Raw genomic sequence first — 24,744 nt, 5'->3', positions numbered from 1 at the left:
TCTCGTTGAGGTTGAAGGAAACAGAGTGGGAGTATGATGAAGCATGAGAAAAATGAGTTGTCGAAATGCAATATAATAAAAACATATGGGGTATGGTTGATGGTGTTGCAGCCTCCAATCATCGTTGGTCCACCAATGAAGCATTGAGAATATGCCACCCCAACAACCACGTTTCGTGGCCAATATTATAACCCAACTATTTTCAAAATATGACTACTTATTTCATATTAATATTATTCTGTATTTTTCAGCCTCATCTTTCATACCACTGTTTTGTTAACTGAACTTAATAATTTTTTAAAAAAATGTTTATGTACCAGCTATCAAATTAATTAATCACTATATATTTAATAACTAAGTTTAATATATACATAAAATAGTTTAATTTTTTTACATTTATTATAATAATAAAATATATTTAAAAAGGTATCATAATTCAAAATTAATTATTTGAATATCAGCATAATTAAGAGTTTCAACTTAATAATTTGTATCACCATTTTTAGAATTTTAAATTATTTTTCACCCATTATTTTCTTTCATAGGCAATTTATTATTTTTTTTTTTAGATTTTTCTTTTTTAGTTAGTATCATGGTCAACATTTAACTAATAATTTTAGTAAGAAAAAAAACAACTAAACATAAACTATTAAACCATTCTTTCACCTTAATTTATGACAACAATAAAAAAATTTTACAACTCATAATTTAATTTTATCTTCATAATTCAATCAATATATTTAATTTTATCTTCATAATTCAATCAATTAACGATTAATAAAATTTTTTCCTATTTTCTTTTTCTATTCTTTCACAATTTTATTATAAAGTAATAACTATAACTAATGATAATTTTTTTTTTTGGTGGAGAACTAATAATAAGTATATTTAGACAAAAACTTTTCATTAGGGATTTTATAGATTTTTTTGTAACAATAATAATAGATTTTTTGTAACAATAATAATAATAATTTATCTTATGTTATATTAATAATAATAATGGTAACGGTAATTAAGAAAAAAATATAAATAGAATATTCGGAGTGAGGAGGAACAGTCAGAAAGGACAGAATAACGTTAACGTTCAGATTTATCCACGTGTCTCATTCTCCCGCTCCGTCCATCTATCCGTTAACCCTAACTCTCTCTCTTCCTCTCTCTCTCTCTCTTCTGCAACTCTTCCCACCTTTGAAACCACACAAACCAAGAAAACCGAAAAAAATTCGAAAAAGAAAAAAAAAAAGACAAAAAGAAAAACCGTTATTCCACACACATTGAATCTCTGCAACAATGGGGAAGCTTCTCTGCGATTCCACCACCGTCGCCGCCGAACCGTTCCAAGGTTCGCCGTCAGCGGCTCTTCCTTGGCGGGATCAGAAATCTACGGCGCCGATGGACGCCATCGGAACTGTAGATCTCGTCGCTCCGACCAACGTTGCCGCCGTTGGAGGCGTCGGCGGCGGTTGGGAGGACGTTATAGGTCTGGAGGACCAGCAGCGGCGCCACTTACAGAGGCTGCACGCTAAAGGCGTACTATGGAAGCCACCGCCGGAGGATGAGGAAGACGATGACGATTCTTCTTCGTCTTCCTCCTCCTCGCCGTCGTCATCTTCTCTCAGATCCGTCGTCTTCCGCCTCTCTCACGGCGGCGAGGTCTCCTCCGACGGTAACTGCCTCTTCACGGCGTCGCGGAAAGCGATGTTAGGAGGCGACGACGACGGCGGATTCGACGTGCGGGAGCTGCGGCGGAGGACGGTAGCAAGGTTTCTGGAGGATCTTGGATCTGCGGGATTTGAGGAGAGAGAAGCGATAGACGACGCGATCCGGCACATGTACTCGCCGGATCTGAAGAACGGTTGGGGGATTCACGTCGTTCAAGAGGTGAAGTTGTTGGCCAAGAAAGAGGACAGGTTCGCCCTCGATTCGGCCATCGAAGAGCTCGTTCACCTCGGCATGCAAAGGTATCGCTTCTTTCTTTCTTAACGATTCGCTCGTTCTTGGAAATCGATTTCGAATAGCTGAAGAAAAATCTGTAGAAAAACACATTGAATAAATAAGAAAAAAAAGCCTACTCTCGATTTTGCATAGGTGAAACTACTTTGACAATCTCTGTTGTTACATTTTATTTTTTGAGCTTGAAAATAAGAAATGAAATCGTTTCCGAATATTTTGTTTTGAAGATTGTTTAATTATAAATTTCAATTGTGGTGGATTTTTTTTTTTTTTTCCATTGTGTGATTTTTATTTTGTGGTGTTTTTTGGTTTTATGATTGAAGAGAAATGGCGGCAGAGTCTATTTACAAAGAGAGGTGTATTCCGGTGAATGATGGTCCAAGTTGGGCCAAATACATGTTGATCTCTGGTTCTGCTGATGATGAATATGATATCATCACTTTGCAATATACTGAGGAAGGTTTGTTATCTGTAGATGAGAACAGAGAAGGTCATGCTGCAGCTTTCGGTGATGATATTGCTATTGAGTGCCTTGCAACTGAGTTCAAGCGTGAGATTTATGTGGTAAGAAAAATATGGGGAGCTTTTGGATTGATATTCCACAGAGATGTTGCCATGTTTTAGAGGTTCTTATGTGAATATGTGTGTTGTTTCTAACTATTTTGTTGATGCAAGTTGTTGCATTATTTTTTATAGTATTATAATTTGATGAATCACTGCATAGTTGAATTTAATAGTATGTAACTGGAGTCTTGGCCTGCTACTGTGGATATTATTGTGTTAGACCTGTGTAAAATGTAACACATCCAATTATTTGTTTCTTTTCCGGATGTTGAAGTGATGCTTTTATTTGCAAATTGTAATATCACGCATTTGTTGCTTGTTGAATTTTATACTTCTCCTCTTTACAGGTTTGATTGTGACCTGATATCATTGCTTAACGACCCTTATAATGGTGTATTTGTGGAGATCCTAATTTCTTATTTTCCCACTTTTGTCATCGTGTATTTGTTGCATGCTCCTGATATTGTAACAAATGATATAGACATATACCGAAGGATCAATTATATGAACAGGAATATAACTTTATGTACATGTTTGTGAGTGGTTATCCATCATCAAACTCTCCATCTGAATTTGTTATCATCTTCAGGTGCAAGCACATGGTTCTGATGCCATGGTTGATGAAGAAAATTGTGTTTTCTTCCTTCCCCACCGTCCAAGGAGCCAAATTACAGAGCTTCCCTTCTTCCTTTTCATGAAAGGAACAGGTAATGCAGAACAAGATTGTACATAACTATTTTTGCTCATGCTTTCCCTTTCATGTTTTTCTTCCCATGGTGTTTGTTTCCTAATGAAATTTCTAAGTAATTCCATTCCCCTTATTGCAGGTTGGTGTGGCGCTGGAGCTGACCATTATGAGCCCCTTATTGCACATCCATCTGCCTTTGTTTCGCAAGAAAAGGTTGCTGTTGTACTGTGAGGCTTCAGGGCCTGCAATTTTGTGGAGTAGACAAATGAGTTTAGAAGTAGAATTCCTTCGCCCTATTTATTATGGCGCCTCTTGAAAAATGTTTGGCCTGCCATCTCTCTGGTTCTCCTGATAGTACTATTCCTGGCCTCAAGGAGGATCTCATTTTGCCTAGGCATTCATCATTTTGTTGCTGACATTTAGAATCAATCATCTTTGACTCTTGTGACATTTGTTGAGTTAGCAGGTTTTGCCCTGCAGAGTTTGAGCTACTACCCCCTAGAGTAATTTTCCCTAGTTTTTCACCGGCTTCTGTTTTTTTGCTGTTCATGTTGTTGAGTTCAGTGGATTAGAGGTGTACCTTCTAGGTAGTGTGTTGTTCAAAACGGAAGAATTGTATCTCAGTTTTTTTTTATATTTTCACCAATTTTAATGAAGTGGCTTCTTTTCTGGCCATCATAGTCATTTTTTAACTTTTTAGTTCAAAGTTTCAATCCAGCAGAGAATGTCACATCCGAGTGGATTTCTTGAATTGAATGAAATCAAAAGCGCCAGCAATTGATGGTGATGTTTGTGTCACAAACCAAGGGAAGTGCATTTTGACAACATAGTCATTTCTTATTACTTCAGGAATAAAGGAGTTGTGCCATTGAAGCACTGATTAAGGAGTAGAAAGAATGGTTCTTAGAGTAATTCATTGAATACTCTGAAAGTCTTGGTCCTTATTGTCCAGAATAATTTCTTTCTTGATCTTTGGAAGCACTGATTGGTTAGACCCATTAAATTTAGTTCTCAGGAAAGAAAAGAACAAAATATTGTGGTACAACTCAATACCATAAAAGCCTTAATTCTTTTTTCTCCCGAATAGTGCACTATTGTCAATTGTACATATAAACCTGCGAAAAGGACTACACAAATAAATAGTAATGTTGGCGTACCTGAATGAAAACAAAAGTTGATGGCTTCATAGCTAATTGATGCAATTTAAGTTTTTGATAAAAACAACAAATAATAGGTGAAAAGTTTAAATTAAACCAATCCATTCTAAATAAGACAAGATAGTCAACTATAGTCGCTAATATGACAATATATAATTAGATAATAGTCTAAACAAAATTATGCCATGCAGTTAACTCCTAAACTAGTGTAAATATAATACTATTAGATGATAATAACAAGCATAAAACAAATATATAACTACATAAAAGATAAAAAAAAAAGGGGGGGGGGGGCAAAACCAACCTATGTAATACATAACACTTTTTTTTTTTTTTCTAATTGACCAGAAATCACTTGAAGAAAAGTTCAGGGTCAACAAAATCACAAAAGTTGAGACCATTGACAAATCAAATTGATGTTTGATCTTTGAAGGGTGGTAGAGATAGCAAATTGCAAACCTCAATAAAAATTAAAAACATCTATTTATGGTGGCTCCTTTTGGTTTGGGCCAACCTAACTACCGAATCAGAGGAACAAAAAAGCGCATTGTTCTCTTCCAACTCTGCAAAAGGGACAACGCTGAAAGCACCCTTTCGGAGATCTCAAGGGCCTTAACCTTAATCTTAACCTTCCTTAATCCTTAACCCCTTCCCTCACACACTTTCCCCTCCTTCGGTGTCCCTCGTTTTCTCCGAAGCCTTCTTATTAACTCTCTCTCTCTCTCTTAACCTTTGACGCAAACACAAACACTTCTTCGAAAGCACGCAACAGCTCAACGCTATTTCATGGCTACCATCTGTTCGACGCATTGCCGCTCATACCCTTCGCTGCAACCTGTTTCTTCGCCATCGTCTAAGCTCGGTCACGTGCCGCAGCACGTGACCCTGTCGTCTTCCGCATCGAAGCGGTTCCTTGCAGCTAAGGTGTCCCTGAAATCTCAGTCAGATTCCAACGAGGTTGCCGTTCACACCCACCAGCCACAACAAAGCGATGGTTCGTTCCTCATCGGTTTTGACGCTATCTACTGCAATTTCCTTTGACTTAGCTTGTATTCTTGAAAGTTTGTCATTTTCTGATACCCTTTTGTTTGTTGATTCCGATTTCGAATCTTTGCTGTTTGTTTCTTTTTTCAGCATGCCACAACGCTTTTCATGATCTCTCTTAGCTGAATGTTTATTTACTTAATTAGTTTTCTCCCCTGAAGTTACGTTTTTAACCTAGATGGTTAAGTTAGGAGTGTGTATTCATATCCAAATTGAACACGGTAATGCAATGATTCTAAGAAACTTAGACGAAATACTAATAGCAACAATTTCATGAGATGATACATGATAGGTTGGGAATTTGTGATTTTAGTTGTGTTATGTGGTTTGGAGAATCCTTAGTCTTAATATGCAAATAGCACATGAATGTAGGTGCTGCCACAGCTGCCGCAGTCCCTGTTGATATTGACACTACTCAGAAGCTTTTGAATTCTGAATTATTGTCATTTACCTCGGCGGAGGAGTCTCGAGCTGAAGCCAGCTCTTACAACAATGGGAACGAGTCTGTTAGTATTACTGTCGTTGGAGCCTCTGGAGACCTTGCTAAGAAGAAGATATTTCCGGCCCTCTTTGCACTTTACTATGAGGATTGTCTTCCTAAGGTTGGAATTTTTTTTATCATGGCTTCTGACGTAGTTTTTGAAATATTTGGTTCTATTTGCATGGTTGAGAAGTAAATGTTCGATTTATGGTTATGATAGCACTTCACCATCTTTGGTTATGCTCGAAGTAAGATGACTGATGCTGAACTGAGAACCATGGTTAGCAAGACTCTCACTTGTAGAATTGATAAGAGGTAGACATTATACCTACCAATTGTTTATAGTCATTTACGCTGGTATTATTTAACTTAATTTCCTTATTTGTCATGCTTAAGAAACATGTTTAATGTATGAAAATTTATTCTATTGATTTTCAGAGAGAACTGCGGTGAAAAGATGGATGAGTTTCTTAAGAGATGCTTCTACCATTCTGGTCAGTATGACTCTCAGGAAAACTTTGCAGCGCTGGACAAGAAGCTTAAGGAACATGAGGTAATTTTAATTATGGCGCATCATTTTAATTTGTGTCAAGAACTCAAGATCAACATATGAAGGATGCATGAACTTATCCTTTTCTTTGCATTCTATGTATGCTCTTCTAAGCTTTTCTTTCTGATCTTAATTTAGCCATCTGGTTTTTGCTTTTGTAGAATGGGAAAGCTTCTAATCGCCTGTTCTATCTATCAATTCCTCCAAACATATTCATAGATGCTGTAAAATGTGCCAGTTCATCAGCATCTTCTGGTAATGGTTGGACAAGAGTCATTGTTGAGAAGCCTTTTGGTCGAGATTCAGAATCTTCAGCTGCTTTAACAAAATCGCTCAAGCAGTATCTTCGTGAGGATCAAATTTTCAGGTTTTCTACCTAAACCGATTATGTAATCTACTACTTTACAGACTGTAAGTTTCACTACTTAAAATCATGGAGAATCATATACAGGATTGACCACTACCTGGGGAAAGAGCTTGTGGAAAATCTATCTGTTCTCAGATTTTCAAATCTCATTTTTGAACCATTATGGTCAAGGCAGTACATAAGAAATGTACAGTTCATATTCTCAGAAGATTTTGGCACTGAAGGGCGTGGAGGGTATTGTTTCTTCCTTAGCTTCATTCACACTTTCTAATCTATAGAAGGGATTCTCATTTGTTTACTTATCTGTGCAGGTACTTTGACAATTATGGTATCATAAGAGATATTATGCAGAATCACTTACTTCAAATACTAGCCCTCTTTGCAATGGAAACCCCTGTTAGTTTGGATGCAGAGGATATTAGAAATGAAAAGGTCTCATCGTTATACATCTTGCTTTGAGTTGTTTAAAACAATGTTAAATTTTCTCATCACCAGTGTTTCAACTGGTTAATGGATGTCAGGTTAAAGTTCTTCGTTCAATGAGACCATTGGAACTTGGGACTATGGTTATAGGGCAGTACAAGAGTCACACCAAAGGAGGTGTTACATATCCAGCATACACGGATGACAAAACTGTACCGAAGGACAGCTTAACTCCAACATTTGCTGCAGCTGCCCTTTTCATAGATAACGCAAGATGGGACGGAGTGCCTTTTCTGATGAAGGCTGGGAAAGCATTACACAAAAAGGGGTTAGTGGAAGAAATAGATCTTGTGTTTGTTCGATGCCACCTCTATTCTTTGATTATATTTTTTTTTCTTTAAAAATATTTAAGTAATTTTTTGTCTTGGGTTCAGAGCTGAGATACGGGTACAGTTCAGGCATGTGCCAGGCAACTTGTACAATCGGACTTTTGGGACTGATCTTGATCGGGCCACGAATGAACTTGTTATAAGAGTACAGCCTGATGAAGCTATTTATTTGAAGATCAACAACAAAGTTCCAGGTCTAGGAATGAAATTGGACCGCAGTCATCTGAATCTGCACTATGCAGCAAGGTATTTTCTTTTTACTTGAAAAAAAAAATTAGTTTGTGACCCCTGAAGTTCATCCGTGTTTATATTATACCTGGACACCTTATTAATGTTACCATCTTACATTGTCATGGAAAAATTTTAATGTCACATTGATCTAATGTCAACATTAATGTTTTACACACTATTCATGATTCTATGATTTCCAACTTATTTGTTGCCTCACTTGTGAAAATTCAGACTCTATTTGTAATGGTCATTTTCTTTGATCATTTAAGCCGACCTTTTCTTTTTATTTATTTCAGATATTCGAAGGAGATTCCAGATGCATATGAGAGGCTACTTCTGGATGCCATCGAAGGAGAAAGAAGACTCTTTATACGCAGCGATGAGCTCGATGCTGCATGGTCACTCTTTACACCTGTATTGAAGGAGCTAGAAGAGAAACGGGTAGTTCCAGAGTACTATCCTTATGGTAGTCGGGGTCCGGTTGGCGCTCACTATCTTGCCGCCCGATACAATGTCCGGTGGGGTGACCTTGGGATAGACATGGATCAATGATCGTGACATTTTTTTCGTCTGTCGCAGTCGCGATCAGCCTCGGATGTTAGCTATAATGCAAATGTCTGGTTTGTGGTTTCTTCTTGAAGTGCAGCTTGTCTCATACTATTATTATCATTGTTGCTTCCCTAGAAGATAGGTTTGAGGCATACATGAATTCATGTAAAGCATCAAAGCAGAAGAATAAAACGTTTAGATTTTAAATTCTTTTTTTTTTTATTATCTGTTTTTTAGGGTGCAAGAAATAGGAGTTCAAAGATGTTTCATGCAGATGTAGTTCCCAATCAATTTTAGCTATTTAATGTAGGTGCCTACTTTAGTAAAGATGTCAAAAATATTTTTTTATCAGAATATTTGTTTAACTACATTTTAAAAGCGTGATTTATGAGAGAAAATAACAGTTTAAAAGAAATAGTAACGCTTTTAAATAAAAATAACATGTTTATAACGTACTAAAATCAAACTCATTATAAAAATCTACTTAATATAATAATATTAGAGAACAAATAATGTTCAACCAAACTAATATCTTATGGCATATTATAATATTTGTTCAATAGTATAATTCACTATTTGTCCTTTTGGTTTATATACAACAACTAATTAATTAGTTTTGAATCTCCTCTTATAGACAACTTCAAAATGTGTTACATTTCAAGAGAATTTTGGTAGATTTGCAAACACAATTATTTCATACAATTAATAGCAAGTTATTTTTCATTTGAGAAATAACCGCTAATGTGAAATAATTATAAGTAATATAACATGTGATATTATGAATTACATATATTATGTAATGCTTCTTATGCATTACAAATATTATGAATTACTTGTGAGTTGTGACAGGAATTCAAGGGCACGAGAGGATTAAGAAGGACACGAGAAAATCATATCCATTCCATATTTGCATTTGCATTAATATATTTGTAATGTATGCCAACTCATCCTACGTTGTTTCATAATCTTTTGACAAAAAACATGTTAGAGAAATTGGGTTCCAACCACACATCCTAAGTTTTTTCTTCTAGAAATGTTATTAGAAATTTACCAAATATACCACAGAAATATTAAATGCCACATTGGACTATTCATAACGTCATATTCATTTTACAAGTCTTTCCTTTATTTTTTGTTGCCATAGTGTTATTATTCATTTTTTTTCAAGAAAATGAAATAAAAAAATTTTGAATTCCACTCAACTTAATTCTCATAACAAATATTTGACTGAATTAATAACTTTCTCTTTTAACATCACATCAATTTAAGATAAATATAATAATAAAATTTACTTAGGAGACAGCCACCACTTCATCATCCAACTAAATACTCTTATTTAATTATCAAATGTAATCAAATATGTTATAAAGTTATTTTATAATATCAACCAATAAAAATCATAAAAAAATTATCAACATATATAGTCTTTTTATATACATATAATTACTCATTATGATATGAACTTTTTCATAATTTCTGCTAATATATAAATAATAATCTCAAAAGCCAAACAGCAAATATAAATACACACACAAAACCAAAGAAAAAAAAAAGAAAAAGACACAAAATAAACAGAGTATATCAGTATACCTCTCTCTCTCTCTCTCTCTCTCTCTCTCTCTCTCTGTTATCGTTATCACAACACAACACACCTCGTACTGTGTTCTGTTCTGTACTTCTGTTGTGCTCTGTTCCGTAGCCATACCCCAAAATGGATTTTCGGTACTTTTCTATGCCTACGGACGATGAATTTGAGAAGCTTCTCATTCGGATGAATCCTCCAAGGTCAAAATAAAACACCATTGTTTTAAGATTTTCCTTAGTTTATATTCTTGTTCTTTAATCTGAGCTTTTCTTCTTCTTTTTTTTTTTCCAGAGTAACTGTGGACAACAGTTCTAGCAAAACAGCCACATTGATAAAGGTTTCAAATTTTGAAAGCTTGTTTGAAAATTTTGGGTTTATCCTTTTAGCATTGCAAAAGGGTCATCAAAAAACACTGAATTTAATTGAAATTCTGAATTTTTTGTAGGTTGATGGTGCAAATAGGTGTGGGATATTATTGAAGATGGTTCAAACTCTGATTGATATGAACATCATTATAAATAGAGCTTACATTTCCTCTGATGGAGAATGGTTTATGGATGGTAATAAGCTTCTAAATTCTCTCCAATTTTTTTTTATATATTTTTTGTCCTTTTTTTTTGGGCTTCAACTACCACTATGCAAAATCCAGTGTTTCATTGTACGGATCAAAATGGGAATAAGCTTCTTGAAGATAATTTAGCCGACAGAATTCAACAGGTACATTTGAATAACCAACTTTTTTGTTGAGATAGAAAACTGGGCCACACTTGACCCACCAAACTGTTAAAAGATGGTGTTTCGGGTTTGGGCAGGCTTGGGCCGTGAGCCCATCTAATTATTTTCTTATTTTGCTTATCTATAGTTTTTTGTTCTTATTTTGTTAATATCTAATTTTATTGGTTTTCTTTTATGATGAGCAAAAACTATACTATTGTGTTTTATAAGACCTTTATCAAATATATGTTACATGTTTTGTGATTTGCATATTTTTACAACTAAATAATTAGCTACTAAAATAATCAAACTTGTTTACAATAATATAATTAAAAGAAAATGATTAGATATCAAATATATATTTCTATAGTGGACGAGTTATAGCTCAAATGACATAGTCTCTCCATACTCATCTAGAGATCGCGGATTTGAGTCTTCCTATCTTTGGAAAAAGATACATATTGACTAATTGTTAGTTAATATTTGGTGTACATATAATATGTGTATCATCATCATCATCATCATGGAACATGGAACATGGATGCAATACATTGAATACCTCCTAGTCCTACCATTAAGCTCCTAATCTTTGTCTTTTATACAAAATGAGAAATGGGATACAAGGGAAAAAGGATATGGTTCTGTTTATGAACAATTTGTATCATATTAGATCACAAATATATTGAAAATGAACCCAACAATACAAGAAGCACTAATTAGTAATCAGTGAAAATTCATGTGTAGTTGTCTTCATATGAAGTTGTTAATTAAGAATCGTTAGATGATTTGATATGTTTGGCTAAATTATTATCTAACGATCTCAACTAACAACTTTACATGAAGATAATTGCATATGAGTTTCCACTTTAGTAATTAGTTCTCATACTTGAATTAGCTAAATAGTTTTAGACTGCATAAACTGTATACTATTTAGAACTCTAATCACAATTTAAAACCATAAGTCATATACTGATATCTTTGTTTCCCCTCTTGACTCATCTTAGTCACTTGGTCCAGCAGCCTTTGGTTTCCAAGCTCTTAGGAGATCCATTGGAGTTGAAGTTGAATCCGTTTTAGAACACACAACAATCGAATTAACCGGAAAAGACCGGCCGGGACTACTCTCGGAGATTTTCGCCATCCTGGCAGACCTTAAATGCAATGTGTTAGCAGCAGAAGTATGGACACACAATTCAAGAATGGCATCAGTTCTTTACATAACTGATGAGGCAACAAAGTTGCCAATCAACAATCCTGAACATCTTGCAAAGATCAAGCAGCTCTTGTTCTATGTTCTTAGAGGGGACATAGAAAACAAGAGTGGTGGTGTTGATGCCAACACTGCTGTTGTCTCTGTTGGATCAACTCACAAGGAAAGGAGGCTGCACCAGATGATGTATGCTAATCGAGATTACGACACGTGTGATGAGGATTGTAATGGATCAACAAGTGATGAGAGTAACAAGAAGAAACCAATTGTGACTGTTGATTATTGTGCTGATAAAGTTTACACGGTTGTGAACTTGAGGTGCCTTGATAGGCCAAAGTTGCTCTTTGATGCTGTTTGCACTCTCACTGATATGCAGTATGTTGTTTACCATGGAACTGCCATTGCTGAAGGACCAGAGGCATATCAGGTTTCTGAATTCATATTTATATGTAATTGATAAATACTTTTAGTAGTTTTGTCCCTGCTAATTCTATCATACCTGTTCCTGTGTGAAAATAGACTCCGAGGTATAGCATGTTTTGTTAGTGTTTGCCGTTGGGTACCTGCAAAGGGACTCCAACGCTCAAGTTAGTAAAAGTAGAAGATAAATATGAGTTATTCAGAATGAATAACGTACCTCTTTCATGTCAGGAATGGATATATTTATAGAATTGTTATGGTAGGATTACTCTGATATTGTGGAGTTGTTACTTAGTGGGTCTAATTATGTGATAACTGCTCTTTAGTGAGCTTTTTTAGAGAGATTTGCGGAGAGATTCTTGTGCCATCTGAGTTGGCACGTAGTTATTTGATTGTATAGGATAAGTTCGTTAGGAGAGCAAAGCACGTACTCCTGCACATGTGTATTTAGTTTTAACCGGATTCCGATTTATAGTTTTGCTTAGCCGAATTATAGGCAACGAACGGATCAATACCAATTACCAACATTCACTTTAGTAGTTTTTTTTCTTCCTTTGTAACAGGAATATTATATAAGGCATATAGATGGATATCCAATCAGCTCTGAAGCAGAAAGGCAAAGAGTGATTCATTGCTTGGAAGCTGCTATTAAAAGAAGAACTTCTGAAGTACTATAATGGATTCTAAATTTTCTAATATAACCTGTTTGTTATAATTGATACATATTAATTAATTAATACTTGATTAATTATTACAGGGCATACAACTAGAATTTTGTTGTGAAGATAGAGTTGGGCTTCTCTCAGATGTAACTCGAATATTCAGAGAGAATGGATTTTCAGTAATTCGTGCTGAAGTTACAACAAGAGATTGTAAAGCCATGAATGTGTTCTATGTTGCTGATGCATATGGTGCTCCTGTTAAGACTGAAACAATTGAAGCTGTTAGAAAAGAAATTGGCTTCACCATACTTCATGTCAAGAATAATGATAACAATAACAATGTAATGAATGTATTCTCATCATCAAAGGATACAACACCCCAAGAGAGTGGAAGATTTTCTTTGTCTAATCTTTTTAAAATGAGGTCTGTCAAGTTCTTCTGCAAAAGCTTTATGGGGTCTTTTTCTTGAACTATTTCATATTATTATATGTTGTAATTTCATAAGAGGTGTGTGTGTGTGTGTGTGTGATATTCACTTTTCTGGTGAGTATTTTATGTACACTTGGGGGGAAAAAAAAGAAAGAAAATAGGAAATAGTAAATTGATTCTGTTCAATTTGTTATTGTAATGATTTATGGTTGATCTCTTTGGATCTTTTTTAGTATAAAATTGTAATCAATTTGTCAGATTATAGAGCTTGGTGTATGTAGTAGGCATATTTATTTGTAGCATATTTAATAAATCTCTCATTTTCTTTTTTTTTTTAATTATTTTCGATCATGTTATATATATATTAAAAAATTAATCATAAAAATTGTCATTTATATAAATTATATATTAAAATACAGAATACATATTAAAAATAAATTAATAATATATATTTGTACAGAAATTTAGTGATTATTTTTTGTATATATATATCATATTTTAACACATATTTTATACCTAAAGAGTTAATTTTTATTACAATTAGGTAACATTTGATGGAGAGACAGAAACGGAAAGACTGAAACTGAGAGACAGAGACTAAGAGACAGAGATTGAAATAAATTTTAATATTTTGTTTGGTGCAAAATGAGAGATAGAAATTAAAACAAAAATAAAACTCTAATTTAATTTGTACAAAAGGTAAAATTAGAATTAATTAATTGAAATGAGAGTATTTTATGTATAAAATGTTATTAAAGTTTTAATTTCTATCTCTAAAAATTTTAGTCCTCTGTGTTCCTACTTCTTAGAGGTACTATAAAATACTGAAATTTTGGAGACAAAGACAAAAATTTTAATACCAATCTCTAAATCAACAAATACAATACTAAATTTCAGTCTCTCAATCTCTCTCTCTCACAGTACCTCAAAAACAAACGGTATCCTAATTTATTTAACTCATTGAAGAATTCATGCAATAAGGTTAAGAGTTTTATCTATACACGTGGCAATATTTTGGAAGCTGCACAAAGCAATAAGTCAATAACAATAAGAAATTAAAAAATAATAATAAAATAAGAAATTGCACTTGCACACGAAAATGGTGGCACTGTTGAGGCTTAACACCCTGGTTTCACTTTCAGGTTTATGTCCAACAAGACATTATTGTTATTATTCGAGGAAACCAAGGTTACCCTTCAGAATCAGAATGGCATCAATCACTGAAACTGAAGCTGAAACTGCTTCAGCTTCCAAAGTCATCTTGGATTCTCATCTCCATGTGTGGGCTTCCCCTCATGAGGTTTTTGTTAAATTTATAATTAGGAAAAATAAATAAACATCATACATGTTTTGGTGACTCTTAAATCTTAGAGGAAATTAATGCATACTTATAGAAAGGAATCAAGTTGAATTTCACTGAACTTCAGCAGAAGTCATGTAATTTTGCCCTATCTTTTGATAAACTTGTTCATACCATGTATCACTGATTTTATATATTACATGCAAACTTTTTATTTTATTTATTTATTTATTGTTAACTTTGAAATGAAGGCTGCTACATTCCCTTACCATCCTGGACAAGAGCCCACTTTAGCAGGACATGCTGATTTTTTACTTCAGGTATATATATATATGCTTCAATTTAATTTCTTCTGTTATCTCTCTTTTCATGTTTATATAGTTGGTGATATTTCAAGAAATTTGTAACTGCTTCATGTTAGTTACATGGGAACTGATGATGGTGACTGGATTTGTGTTTGTGCACACATTCTGAGATGCTCAGTGTATGGAGGAAGCAGGAGTAGATAGTGCACTCATTGTGCAGCCAATTAATCATAAATTTGATCATAATTATGTCACAAGGTAAAATCAAAGATCAAACATTTTCTTAAATATTATGTTCAACATGTTTGATTTCATGAATTTCTGAGCTATGCTTGATCTGATAGCTGTTACCATATACTTATTCTTGTTTATTGGTCAGTGTTTTGAAGAAATATCCAACCAAATTTGTTGGGTGCTGCCTTGCTAATCCAGCTGATGATGGCAGTGGGCTTAAGCAGTTTGAAGATCTTGTTTTGAAGGTCTAATGGATATTTCTTCTTTATATCATTCATATGGTTTATTTTCTTTTCTTTTATTTATTCAGACGTAGCAAATGAAGTTTTCTCTTTGTTCATGGTAGGATGGTTATCGCGTCGTGCGGTTTAACCCTTATTTGTGGCCATCTGGCAAGAAGGTAGGCAACCCCTTTTTTATTTCTTTTAAGGAAATCATACATGTATAAGTGCATAGGCGCGCGCGCACGCACACAAACATGCAGTATAAAGTAAAGCAGGAAAGGGAAATGAAAAGTAGATCAATATGCAGATCAAGAAAGAAAAGATGTTAATATGTTAAGATCATATGCTGTATTGCATCAAAACTAAGAATGAATTTTCTTTTATTTGAATGATGTTAGTATAGATGACAAATGAAGTTGGAAAAGCAATGTTTCAAAAGGCTGGAGAACTCAAAGTACCAGTCAGCATCATGTGTATGAAGGTGTGTTTCACTATTTCCTTGTATCATTGACACAAAACTATAATCTAAAAGTATTTCCAGTTGTGACCAATGATTAATTTGATGAAACTAAAAGACTATGGTTCAACAACTTCAGGGGCTTGATTTGCATATTTCAGAAATTGAACAACTGTGCACAGAATTTCCCTCAACAATTGTGATACTTGATCACTTGGCCTTCTGCAAACCACCACTGTGAGATATTTAATATAGTATAATCACTCTTGCAATGACAGAGAAAATGGAATCTTATTTATGAATTTAGTGAATATCACATTGCAGAACTGATCAAGAACAGCTTATCTTTTCTAGGCTCTTAAATCTATCTAGATTCCCTCAAGTAAGTGCCTGATAGTTTCTTCATGAACATAATCCCCAAACCTTTTACATAAGAAGAAATTAAATATTGACAATATAAGATTTTGGAAATGAATCTTCTAATCCTTTTATTTTGAACAGATGTATGTGAAATTTAGTGCCCTTTTCAGAGTTTCAAGAGAGAAACATCCTTATCTGGATTTGTCAACTCTCTTGTCTCAAATTGTCTCTAGCTTTGGTGCTAACCGTGTAATGTGGGGCAGGTAAACTACCTTAAAACCATTGAACTTTGTAAAAAACACCAACTAGGATTGGCAAAGTCATGATGGGGTTTTATTCATGTAACCAAATCATATGACAAATCTCAAATCACACATCTTTCTGCAGTGATTTTCCATTTGTTGTCCCTGAATGTGGTTACAAAGAGGCCAAAGAAGCTGTCAATCTAATTGCCAATAAGGCATCTCTTTCTCCATCTGATTTGGAGTGGATCATGGGGAAAACAGCCACACAACTGTTTCAAAGCCACTCAGCATCTTAAAACTTGGAATAATAGAAAAGTATTGTTGCTTCTTGGCAAAATTTTTCATCTGGTTTGGAGTTTAATATATACAATTCTGTGTTGAATGTAATATATACAATTGTAACAATTCAAGCATATGTCCTCCTTAATCATCACCTAGTCCTATTCTGAATACTATGTATGCTAACTTGTAATAAGGTTCAATGGTGTTCTGCAAAATTTATTTGCTGAAAATCCAAAAGCTTCAAAATTGTTAGTTTAAGTAATCATAGTTGCCGTCTTTATACGAAGATTATAAGTGAAAATCGATAGATTGATTTGATATATTTGACTAAATTGTTACGAAAAATAGTCACCCAAAATTTAATCACACAAGAAAATAGTGAATTGCAAGTTGTACACGCCAAAAGTACTAACATTATAGAACCAGGAGAGATTCAGAAGAATTGAGAGGCAACATATTTCCAAAACTCATTGGGAAGCCACTTCATTGTAGAACATCAATAAGAAAGGAGTATTACATTAGATTTGCAGAAAAAATGAAACTTCAAAGACCAAACAAATTAATTAAAAAACAAAAGAAATAGTAAGAGGTTCCCAATTGACTAAGATGGAAGCATTATTTGTTCATATTTTGTTTGTGTTTGGCATCACTACAATTTCTTCTCTTGTTCCTCCTCATCTTGTCACAAGCAAATGCTCTTTCAAGTTGCTCCACTCTCTTAGACAGAGAAGTAAGAAGCTGAGTCTGCATCTCATTCCTCTCACATAACTTGGCCATCATCTTCATCATTCTCTCATTATCCTCCATCATCTTCTCCAACATCTCCCTATGCTTCCCTTCTCTTCTTTCTTCATCACCATTCCCTTCTTCCTCTTCCTCCTCCTCCTCCTCCTCCTCCTCTTCTTCATTCTTCACCACACAATTATTCTCATTCTCCTCAACCAAACTTGTTCCTACACTCTCTTCTCTCTCCCCATCACCCTCCTCTTTCTCTTCTATCTTGTATGATTCTGAAACACATTGAATATCAACTCCAGAATCTTCCATTTTCTCCTCTTCTTTCTCTTCTACAGAAGAATTCATGCATGATTCTGAAACACACTTAATATCTGCTCCAGAATCATCATCCATAACCTCCATCTTCTCCTCCTCTTTCTCTTCAGAAACTTCAACCACCTTCTCCTCTTCCTGCACCATAGCATCATTTTCTTCAACAACACAAGCAGATTCTGATTCAACCATCTCTTGCAATGCAATAGCCTTCTTAATCACACTCTTCCTACATTCCCTAACCCCATACCAAGAACTCAGCACCCTAACCGAATCAAGCTTCAAAAGCAAGTTCATGATGGTCTCGCTGAGCCTCACTCTCTCCCTCTGGTCCCTCTTAATCACCTCCATTGAAGCATAAACCCTAGCCTCAACACTCTGCAACTCAACACGTAACCCCATGATCCTCTTCAACGCATTCCTCACAAAAAACCCTCTCAGAACCTTCTGGATCTTGATGGCAGAGTTCTCTCTACTACGTTCTGAACCCACGAAGTGAATGGGAATAGTTCTAACCTTAGAGGGTGTCCTCTGTCTATACGAGGGTACTACGTTGTTGTTGTTGATGATGTTCTTCATGTTCATCATTCTTCGTGTGCTTCTGATTTGATGCGAAGTTGAATTTAGATATCTTTTTTCTTTTTTGTGTGTTTGTTTTTTTAGTGTGATGATTTTAAGGTTTAAGGTTATGGAGGAATTTATATTGGAGAATGTGAAAAGTTTCGAGAAGTTTCGGGAGAGTTTGAGGTTTCTCTGAGAAAAACGAAGAAGAAGAAGAAAGAAAGGAATAGAAGCTGGGTTATGTCTTTGCTGACGTGGCTTATTAAAATATAAAATATTTTAAGTTAAATAAAATAAACACGTTCTGGGTGGCCAATAATATCTCTTCGTTCTAGATAACTGTCGAATCTTCTTGAATCTCAGAATCTGACTAGCTTTCCAAAAATATTCATAACGTATTCCACCAGGTTAGTTATTATTAACTTTGTTTTTTGGTCAACGATATAAATATTTGACTTTTTTTTATTTATTTCTCAAACACGCAAACTCTTAAATGAGTATGGAAAGATTATGCCATTTAAACTATAACTTATTGACATATTTGACTTTTTTTTAGTAGATTAACTATTGTGGTTTGAAATTTAATTTGGAAGACTGTTACTAGATTAAAAAATATATTCTAAAAAATTGTGTTTTTTAATATATTATATTTGGATATTAGCATTTTCGTATTAAATATTTGTTTATATTGTATTATAAATTGTTTGGATTTTTTAAATATCTTTAAGAATAAAAAAAGAGTTTTTTTTAACAATAAAAACTAAAACATAATATAAATTTTTTTGTCAATTTTTGTTCACTTGATATGAGAATATCAAGTATTCACATTTTGAAATGAGAATTAAAAATTTAAATTTGCGCTAAATAAATGTTTTCAAATATTTACTAAGATAGTCATACAAAAAAAAGTCCACTAAGATTAAGATATAAGATGTGAATTATTATTCTTGTAATCTAAATTTTATTCAATTAAATGTAATTTATATTTTAAATGAGCTAAATCTTTCTTAATTGAGAAATGTGTTGTTTTTTTTTTTTTTTTGGTCCTATGAAATTTGTAATACTATGATGGGCTAAATTCAACTGTGTTGCCATGTGAAAACAAAAACGAAAGGAAGTTTCCGAACTTGTTTATTGTTGGGCCTACAAATCATCAGCCCATAACTGTTTTTGGTTGGTATTATCCTATTCATTGGGCCCATTTAAATTGCGATGTGAATTGGCCCGCTTAGATTGCATAAATAGTCCACCCAAAACAATAGTGCGTAAGTACAAAATAGCTCCACTTTTTGTTACCCCAAAAAAAAAAAAGCTCCACTTTTAGGCTGAGTTTGGTAAAGCTTTTGCTTTTTAAAAGTAGCTTATGAAAGCTGTCTTTTAAAAGATAGCTTTTTAAAAGCTGCAGCACTTGCGTTTGGTAAAATCAAATTAAAAATGGCTTTTAATAAGTACAAGCACCACAATTATGTTTGGTAAAACAGCTTTTAAAAGTTGAAAAAATTATAATAAACATGTTTATAACAAAAAATAAATTTGTTTCAAATTTTTTAAAAATTTATATAATATTTTAAAATAAAATAATGTTAAAATAAAAAATTCATAATAAACATAAATATAATAAATAAATTCTTTTATTTTTTAACTTTAAAATTTTATATAAGTATCATAAAAATTTATTTTATCCTAAATATCATCACTAAAAATAAAAAATAAAAAATATATGAAGATTAGGTTGAAAAATAAAAAATATATGAAGATTGTGTTAGAATTTGTGAAGGTTAGGATGAGAAGTTAGAAATATATGAGGATTTCAATGGCAATATAATAGCGAGAAATATGTGCGGAAAAATGAAAAAAAATTGGTAAGCATAAGCCAGCTTTAAAAAGCTCCCTCTTAGGTGCTTTCAAAAGCACCCCAAACTTTTAAAAGCCGTAAGCACAAGCACTTGGACTTTTTAATTTACCAAACGCAAAATAACGTGCTTGTGCTTTTAAAAAGCACAAGCACCTCTTGAAAAAGCTTTACCAAACTCAGCCTTACTTGTGAACAATGTCGTCATGCACAAAAAAAATATAGAGGACTCAATTCCTCTTTTATATGTGAGCGTTACAATTCAAAGTCATTTTCATTTTACAATCCAATGAAAAAATAATACTTTTTTACTATCGTTATTGTTGGTCTATTCTAGTTTTATGTAAAATTGCATAGAATAGCTTTATAAATTAAATTTTGTACTTTTTTCAAATGGCGAGCACATGTCAATATAGTAAAGCTAACATTAATAGAGTAATCACTTGTGTTTTAAGTTTCAACATGCATTTGGACATACATAATTACAAAATATTTTGTACATACTAAAATTTAATCATGATGTATTTATGTATATTTATATATTATTTATATATGTTTAATATATTTTTATATAAATAATTAATTTTTAATATACACGTAATATAATTAAATAATAATTAAACATAGCGTTACTATCACATAAATCTACACCATATTTATTTAACTGGATATTCAAAAATATATCTAGACATTTAGGCTGTGTTTATTTCTAAAAATAGGATAAGATAAGACATGAGAACAAGGCATAAAAGATAGAGACATAAAATTTAGTATTCTTGTATTCTGTTTGATAATAAAGTACAATAAATTATAGAAATCTAATTTATTCTCATTTTTTTTATTCAAAAAAGTTCATAAAAAATATAATAATAAAAAAATATAATTATGAAAAATTAACAAAAAAAAAAAAACAAAAACAAAAAATAAGTTGTGTCTTTTCTTAGTGTCTCAATGACCTTTCTATCATTACACAAAATATACTAATTTAGTATCTTTGAACACAATATCTTTATTCATATCTCATCTGTCAAACACGACTTTATGTCTCTATATCCATATCTTAGTGTCCCATTCTTATAAACAAACGCAACCTTACATACACTCATATGCTAAAGTCATGCAATGCCTACATATATAGGGGTAGAAAAATTTGTTGACGATTGACTCTTTTTCTTTTGACTATTAGTATAATAAAAAGATAGAGCATGTCTTTCTCTTCTTTTTGGAAAGCAACAAATTAGATAGAGCAAGGTTTGAAGAGGAGACACCCCTATATATATTTAGCATTGAGAGAGGGTTGATGGAATATATGATGAGTTAAGACATGCATGGAACGATGTATGTGTTAGTAGCTTTTTACTTTCTTGTGATTTCCAATGCATAGAAAAATTTGGAAGAAAATAATGAAGTAGTGAAGAAGGGTTGCGCCGCCCATATCAGCAGAGACAGGGGGGCAGACCACGCGGTTTCTCTTATTTAGACAACATCGAACTGCCACTTTGTCACTTCTTTAGGTGAACATATTATATCCCTATACCCCCTATATTCCATACAAACAATTAATTCTTCTCTTTCTTTCATTTATTCAACTTCAATCCCATTACTCTTTATCTTAGATTCACAGCCTAATTTCATATTATTGTATAGGAAAAATTATCAAAATATATACACAAATTATATTGTTAATAAAAATATTTAAAAAATAATAAAAATAATTAGATATATCTTTTTTAAGAAGAGTTTTTGCAAATATAATTAAAAAAATTAAATATTTTTATCTTTAAAATTTAATAAATTTATAATTTTTTGTCGTGAGTAGCCGAACATGGCTAATTTTTTTTGTTATGAGGTTGACATGTGTGAGTTATACTGAGTTATGGAGTATTGAGAAGATATACACGGTTGTGACGGCGTTCAATTTTTTGTTTTAGTGGGAAGAAATCGGACCGTCCAATTTTACTGCAGAGAGAGAGGGACACACAAATTGGACCATCCGATTTGTGTGAAGCAGAATTTCGTGAATACTGAAATCGGACCTAAGATTTTCTGCCAATACACAAATCGGACATAGGGTTTTCAGTACCTCCAATCGGACGGTTCGATTTGTCTTGCGCAGTCCTCATACCCTGGTGAAACATCATATACCTTCGTAACTCTGCTATACACCAACCTACTCTCCATATTAAAATTAAAAAATTCGCGGAACATATGTGTAAAAAACAAAAAATATTTAGATATTGACTAATTTAAAACTATTAGAATTATGACACACAAAAAGAGTAGGCTAATTTAGAACTATTTATTAGGGTTAGGGACATTTTGTGATGTGAATAACAAGTAGATTAATTAGACGTTAATAAGAAGAGACAGAAATTCAAAAATAAGAAGTCAAAGTCCATCCCCAGCAGGATCCATTGAGTTTACCTACGTGCTATGTGTCACAACTCAGAACTAATAATGTTCTTTCCAAAGTGATGTGTAAAACCTGGATATTCAGTGTAAAAAAAAGAATATCTTATTTAAATTAAAAGTAATTATATATTATATTAGCCAGAATTGATCACGCCGACTCTGGCAGCAGCAAGCACGCTGGCAGTTTTATTTTGTACTGCCATTGGCTAATGCCTATTACAATTTAAAGCAGCTTCCTGCATGTGAGACATACATTCTTCTATTTTCATTTTTTATTATTCATTCTTTTTCTCTTTTTTCTTTTCCTCATTCTTATATTAGTGTGGTTATTGTTACTTTAGTATATACAGCTGCATTTAAATCAAAGAAACGGTCAGAATTTGTCTTATTTAGTATTAATTAATTGTTGCAACAATTAATGAATGCTAAATAAGGCAAGTTATGACTACTTTTACTTGATTTTCTTTGGTTACCAAATATTTTTGTAAATTAAATTATGCTGGCCAAGTGGTCAACTCACTCATTGGCTTAAACTGTTGGAGGTTTGAATTCCACTCTATACATGTAGCAATTGATTGGCCTGCATTAAACCCTTAAATAAAGCTCAAATTCGTGACGGATTAATCTTTCACTTGTCGAATCGAAGAACAGCGTAAACAACCAAAAAATATACAGCTACATTTATTTATAAGGATAAAATACTAAAATATAAATATAAAAACACAAAATTATATTTAATAAATAAGATATAAATAATAATATTATATTTTAAAATACTAAATTAATGTATTTTAATTTATATTTTAAAAATATATAAACACGCAACTAAAACACAATTTATATTTTATTTTTTTATTATTATTATTTAATTTTTTATAATTATATTTTTATTTTATATTTAATTTATTAATAAATAAAATATAAAAATACTAATTTTTATATTTTTATTTTTTATGGTTTATCTTCTCTTCTTCTTCTCAAAATCAAACGCAATGTGTGTTTATATAGCTTAGAGTATAGTCGTTTTCAAGTAATAATAAAGCGTTTACTTTTGCAAAGTGAGCATACTTTTGTGTGATTATATATGCATATGATGAATGAATGATGATAGATTGTGATCTAACACACTTGGACTTGGACAAGTACGCACATACATAGCATGCATCAATAGTAATCATTCCAGACAAAAATAATCATTATAACAATACCAAAAAAAATTTAATAATAATCATTATAAAAAGGTACATATATATATAATGCATGTGTGACTATGTGAGCAGCATATTTCAATAAACTAAAGAAATAAAACTTTGACTCGTCACTTCCATTTTTCAAGGAAAATATTATTTATATATTTAATTATTGAACACTACTTAATCTCATTAGTCATAACAACAACACTTTCAGGTATCAAATTTGGTTAGATGCTTAGTTTTAGGATATTACTACTCTATATATTTATATATATTTTATTTATTTATGATGAATGTTGTTTTAGTAATAAAGAAGAGGATATGCATGCATGGGTCACGTGAGAAGACATAAAAGAGAGGTTAATCGACAAGAAAGGACGCACACTCCCTTTTTCTATGGAGTATGTATGTATAGAAAAATTTTCAAATGTACCGAAAAATATGGGTGTTCTAATTGTTTTAACTGTTAATTTTAATTAATATATGCTATATATATTTTTTATAATTCAGATTAACGATTAAAACGACTGAAACACCGGTGTTTTCGGTATATTTGAAACTCTTCTATATGTATGTAGTGTACCTATAGCTAGGTCCGTCTATTTTTTCACTTTTCCCACCAAAATTAATTATTAAAAATTATTAACTATATATACCTAACAGCAAGCAATAGCAGTGTAATCTTAAGATTGTAACTTCAGAAGAAAAATATTAGGGAATTAATATTTTTAGTGAACAAAATCGGTTAGTAATTTAATACTAAATTAAGTACAAGACAAATACAAACGAAAAATATTAATTTTTAATATGTATAAATTATTTTTTAACCATACTATGTGTATATCATAATCA

At 32.6% G+C, this 24,744-nt stretch overlaps 6 protein-coding genes across 9 annotated transcripts in view; 4 read left to right on the top strand and 2 right to left on the bottom strand.

The window, feature by feature from the left end:
* LOC148577127 (putative WD repeat-containing protein C2A9.03) overlaps nucleotides 1–24,744 on the bottom strand; it is a 99,927-nt gene that overhangs the window by 72,440 nt on the left and 2,743 nt on the right. The window lies entirely within an intron of this gene.
* LOC148577131 (uncharacterized) lies at nucleotides 1,057–3,885 on the top strand. The gene is made up of 4 exons (XM_088501492.1): nucleotides 1,057–1,961; nucleotides 2,277–2,517; nucleotides 3,107–3,224; nucleotides 3,345–3,885. Exons 1-4 carry the CDS (start codon nucleotides 1,291–1,293, stop codon nucleotides 3,434–3,436), a joined length of 1,122 nt encoding a protein of 373 aa, XP_088357618.1. The 5' UTR covers nucleotides 1,057–1,290; the 3' UTR covers nucleotides 3,437–3,885.
* Nucleotides 4,645–8,755, top strand: LOC107635626 (glucose-6-phosphate 1-dehydrogenase 2, chloroplastic). The gene is made up of 10 exons (XM_016339146.3): nucleotides 4,645–5,356; nucleotides 5,779–6,008; nucleotides 6,108–6,202; nucleotides 6,326–6,440; nucleotides 6,599–6,804; nucleotides 6,889–7,038; nucleotides 7,116–7,236; nucleotides 7,326–7,555; nucleotides 7,662–7,862; nucleotides 8,144–8,755. Exons 1-10 carry the CDS (start codon nucleotides 5,149–5,151, stop codon nucleotides 8,397–8,399), a joined length of 1,812 nt encoding a protein of 603 aa, XP_016194632.1. The 5' UTR covers nucleotides 4,645–5,148; the 3' UTR covers nucleotides 8,400–8,755.
* On the top strand, nucleotides 9,946–13,688 carry LOC148577130 (ACT domain-containing protein ACR4-like). 3 transcript variants are annotated; one of them, XM_088501505.1, is made up of 7 exons: nucleotides 9,946–10,181; nucleotides 10,273–10,318; nucleotides 10,427–10,541; nucleotides 10,631–10,698; nucleotides 11,700–12,332; nucleotides 12,889–12,993; nucleotides 13,083–13,688. In XM_088501505.1, the coding sequence occupies exons 1-7, from the start codon at nucleotides 10,108–10,110 to the stop codon at nucleotides 13,455–13,457; spliced, it is 1,416 nt and encodes a 471-aa protein (XP_088357631.1). In that variant the 5' UTR covers nucleotides 9,946–10,107; the 3' UTR covers nucleotides 13,458–13,688. The 3 variants fall into 3 exon arrangements, with proteins under 3 accessions (XP_088357631.1, XP_088357633.1, XP_088357632.1); XM_088501507.1 differs by lacking the exon at nucleotides 10,631–10,698 and having other exon boundaries at nucleotides 11,716–12,332; XM_088501506.1 differs by lacking the exon at nucleotides 10,631–10,698 and having other exon boundaries at nucleotides 9,969–10,181; nucleotides 11,713–12,332.
* LOC148577129 (uncharacterized) lies at nucleotides 14,497–17,061 on the top strand. The gene is made up of 10 exons (XM_088501491.1): nucleotides 14,497–14,717; nucleotides 14,969–15,037; nucleotides 15,201–15,280; nucleotides 15,402–15,501; nucleotides 15,603–15,656; nucleotides 15,884–15,961; nucleotides 16,077–16,174; nucleotides 16,262–16,319; nucleotides 16,439–16,560; nucleotides 16,685–17,061. Exons 1-10 carry the CDS (start codon nucleotides 14,517–14,519, stop codon nucleotides 16,836–16,838), a joined length of 1,014 nt encoding a protein of 337 aa, XP_088357617.1. The 5' UTR covers nucleotides 14,497–14,516; the 3' UTR covers nucleotides 16,839–17,061.
* On the bottom strand, nucleotides 17,282–18,644 carry LOC107637442 (uncharacterized). Its single transcript, XM_016340855.2, has one exon. It carries the CDS (start codon nucleotides 18,460–18,462, stop codon nucleotides 17,440–17,442), a length of 1,023 nt encoding a protein of 340 aa, XP_016196341.1. The 5' UTR covers nucleotides 18,463–18,644; the 3' UTR covers nucleotides 17,282–17,439.

The sequence above is a fragment of the Arachis ipaensis genome, chromosome B1 (genome assembly GCF_059453495.1).
Source record: "Arachis ipaensis isolate K30076 ecotype BB chromosome B1, ASM5945349v1, whole genome shotgun sequence".
NCBI lineage: Eukaryota > Viridiplantae > Streptophyta > Magnoliopsida > Fabales > Fabaceae > Arachis > Arachis ipaensis.
Note: the sequence above shows the minus strand (reverse complement) of the source record. Positions and strands in the feature narration are given on the sequence as shown.

Excerpts from the sequence above, each read along its gene's own strand:
- LOC107635626 (XM_016339146.3), top strand. The coding sequence starts at position 5,149 with ATGGCTACCATCTGTTCGACGCATTGCCGCTCATACCCTTCGCTGCAA. Across the intron at positions 5,357-5,778 it reads CCAGCCACAACAAAGCGATG|GTGCTGCCACAGCTGCCGCA; the intron begins GTTCGTTCCTCA and ends ACATGAATGTAG. Across the intron at positions 6,203-6,325 it reads ACTTGTAGAATTGATAAGAG|AGAGAACTGCGGTGAAAAGA; the intron begins GTAGACATTATA and ends ATTGATTTTCAG.
- LOC148577130 (XM_088501505.1), top strand. The coding sequence starts at position 10,108 with ATGGATTTTCGGTACTTTTCTATGCCTACGGACGATGAATTTGAGAAG. Across the intron at positions 10,319-10,426 it reads AAACAGCCACATTGATAAAG|GTTGATGGTGCAAATAGGTG; the intron begins GTTTCAAATTTT and ends AATTTTTTGTAG. Across the intron at positions 12,333-12,888 it reads AAGGACCAGAGGCATATCAG|GAATATTATATAAGGCATAT; the intron begins GTTTCTGAATTC and ends CCTTTGTAACAG.
- LOC148577129 (XM_088501491.1), top strand. The coding sequence starts at position 14,517 with ATGGTGGCACTGTTGAGGCTTAACACCCTGGTTTCACTTTCAGGTTTA. Across the intron at positions 15,281-15,401 it reads GATCATAATTATGTCACAAG|TGTTTTGAAGAAATATCCAA; the intron begins GTAAAATCAAAG and ends TTTATTGGTCAG. Across the intron at positions 16,561-16,684 it reads AACCGTGTAATGTGGGGCAG|TGATTTTCCATTTGTTGTCC; the intron begins GTAAACTACCTT and ends ATCTTTCTGCAG.
- LOC107637442 (XM_016340855.2), bottom strand. The coding sequence starts at position 18,462 with ATGATGAACATGAAGAACATCATCAACAACAACAACGTAGTACCCTCG.
- LOC148577131 (XM_088501492.1), top strand. The coding sequence starts at position 1,291 with ATGGGGAAGCTTCTCTGCGATTCCACCACCGTCGCCGCCGAACCGTTC. Across the intron at positions 2,518-3,106 it reads TCAAGCGTGAGATTTATGTG|GTGCAAGCACATGGTTCTGA; the intron begins GTAAGAAAAATA and ends TATCATCTTCAG. Across the intron at positions 3,225-3,344 it reads CCTTTTCATGAAAGGAACAG|GTTGGTGTGGCGCTGGAGCT; the intron begins GTAATGCAGAAC and ends CCCTTATTGCAG.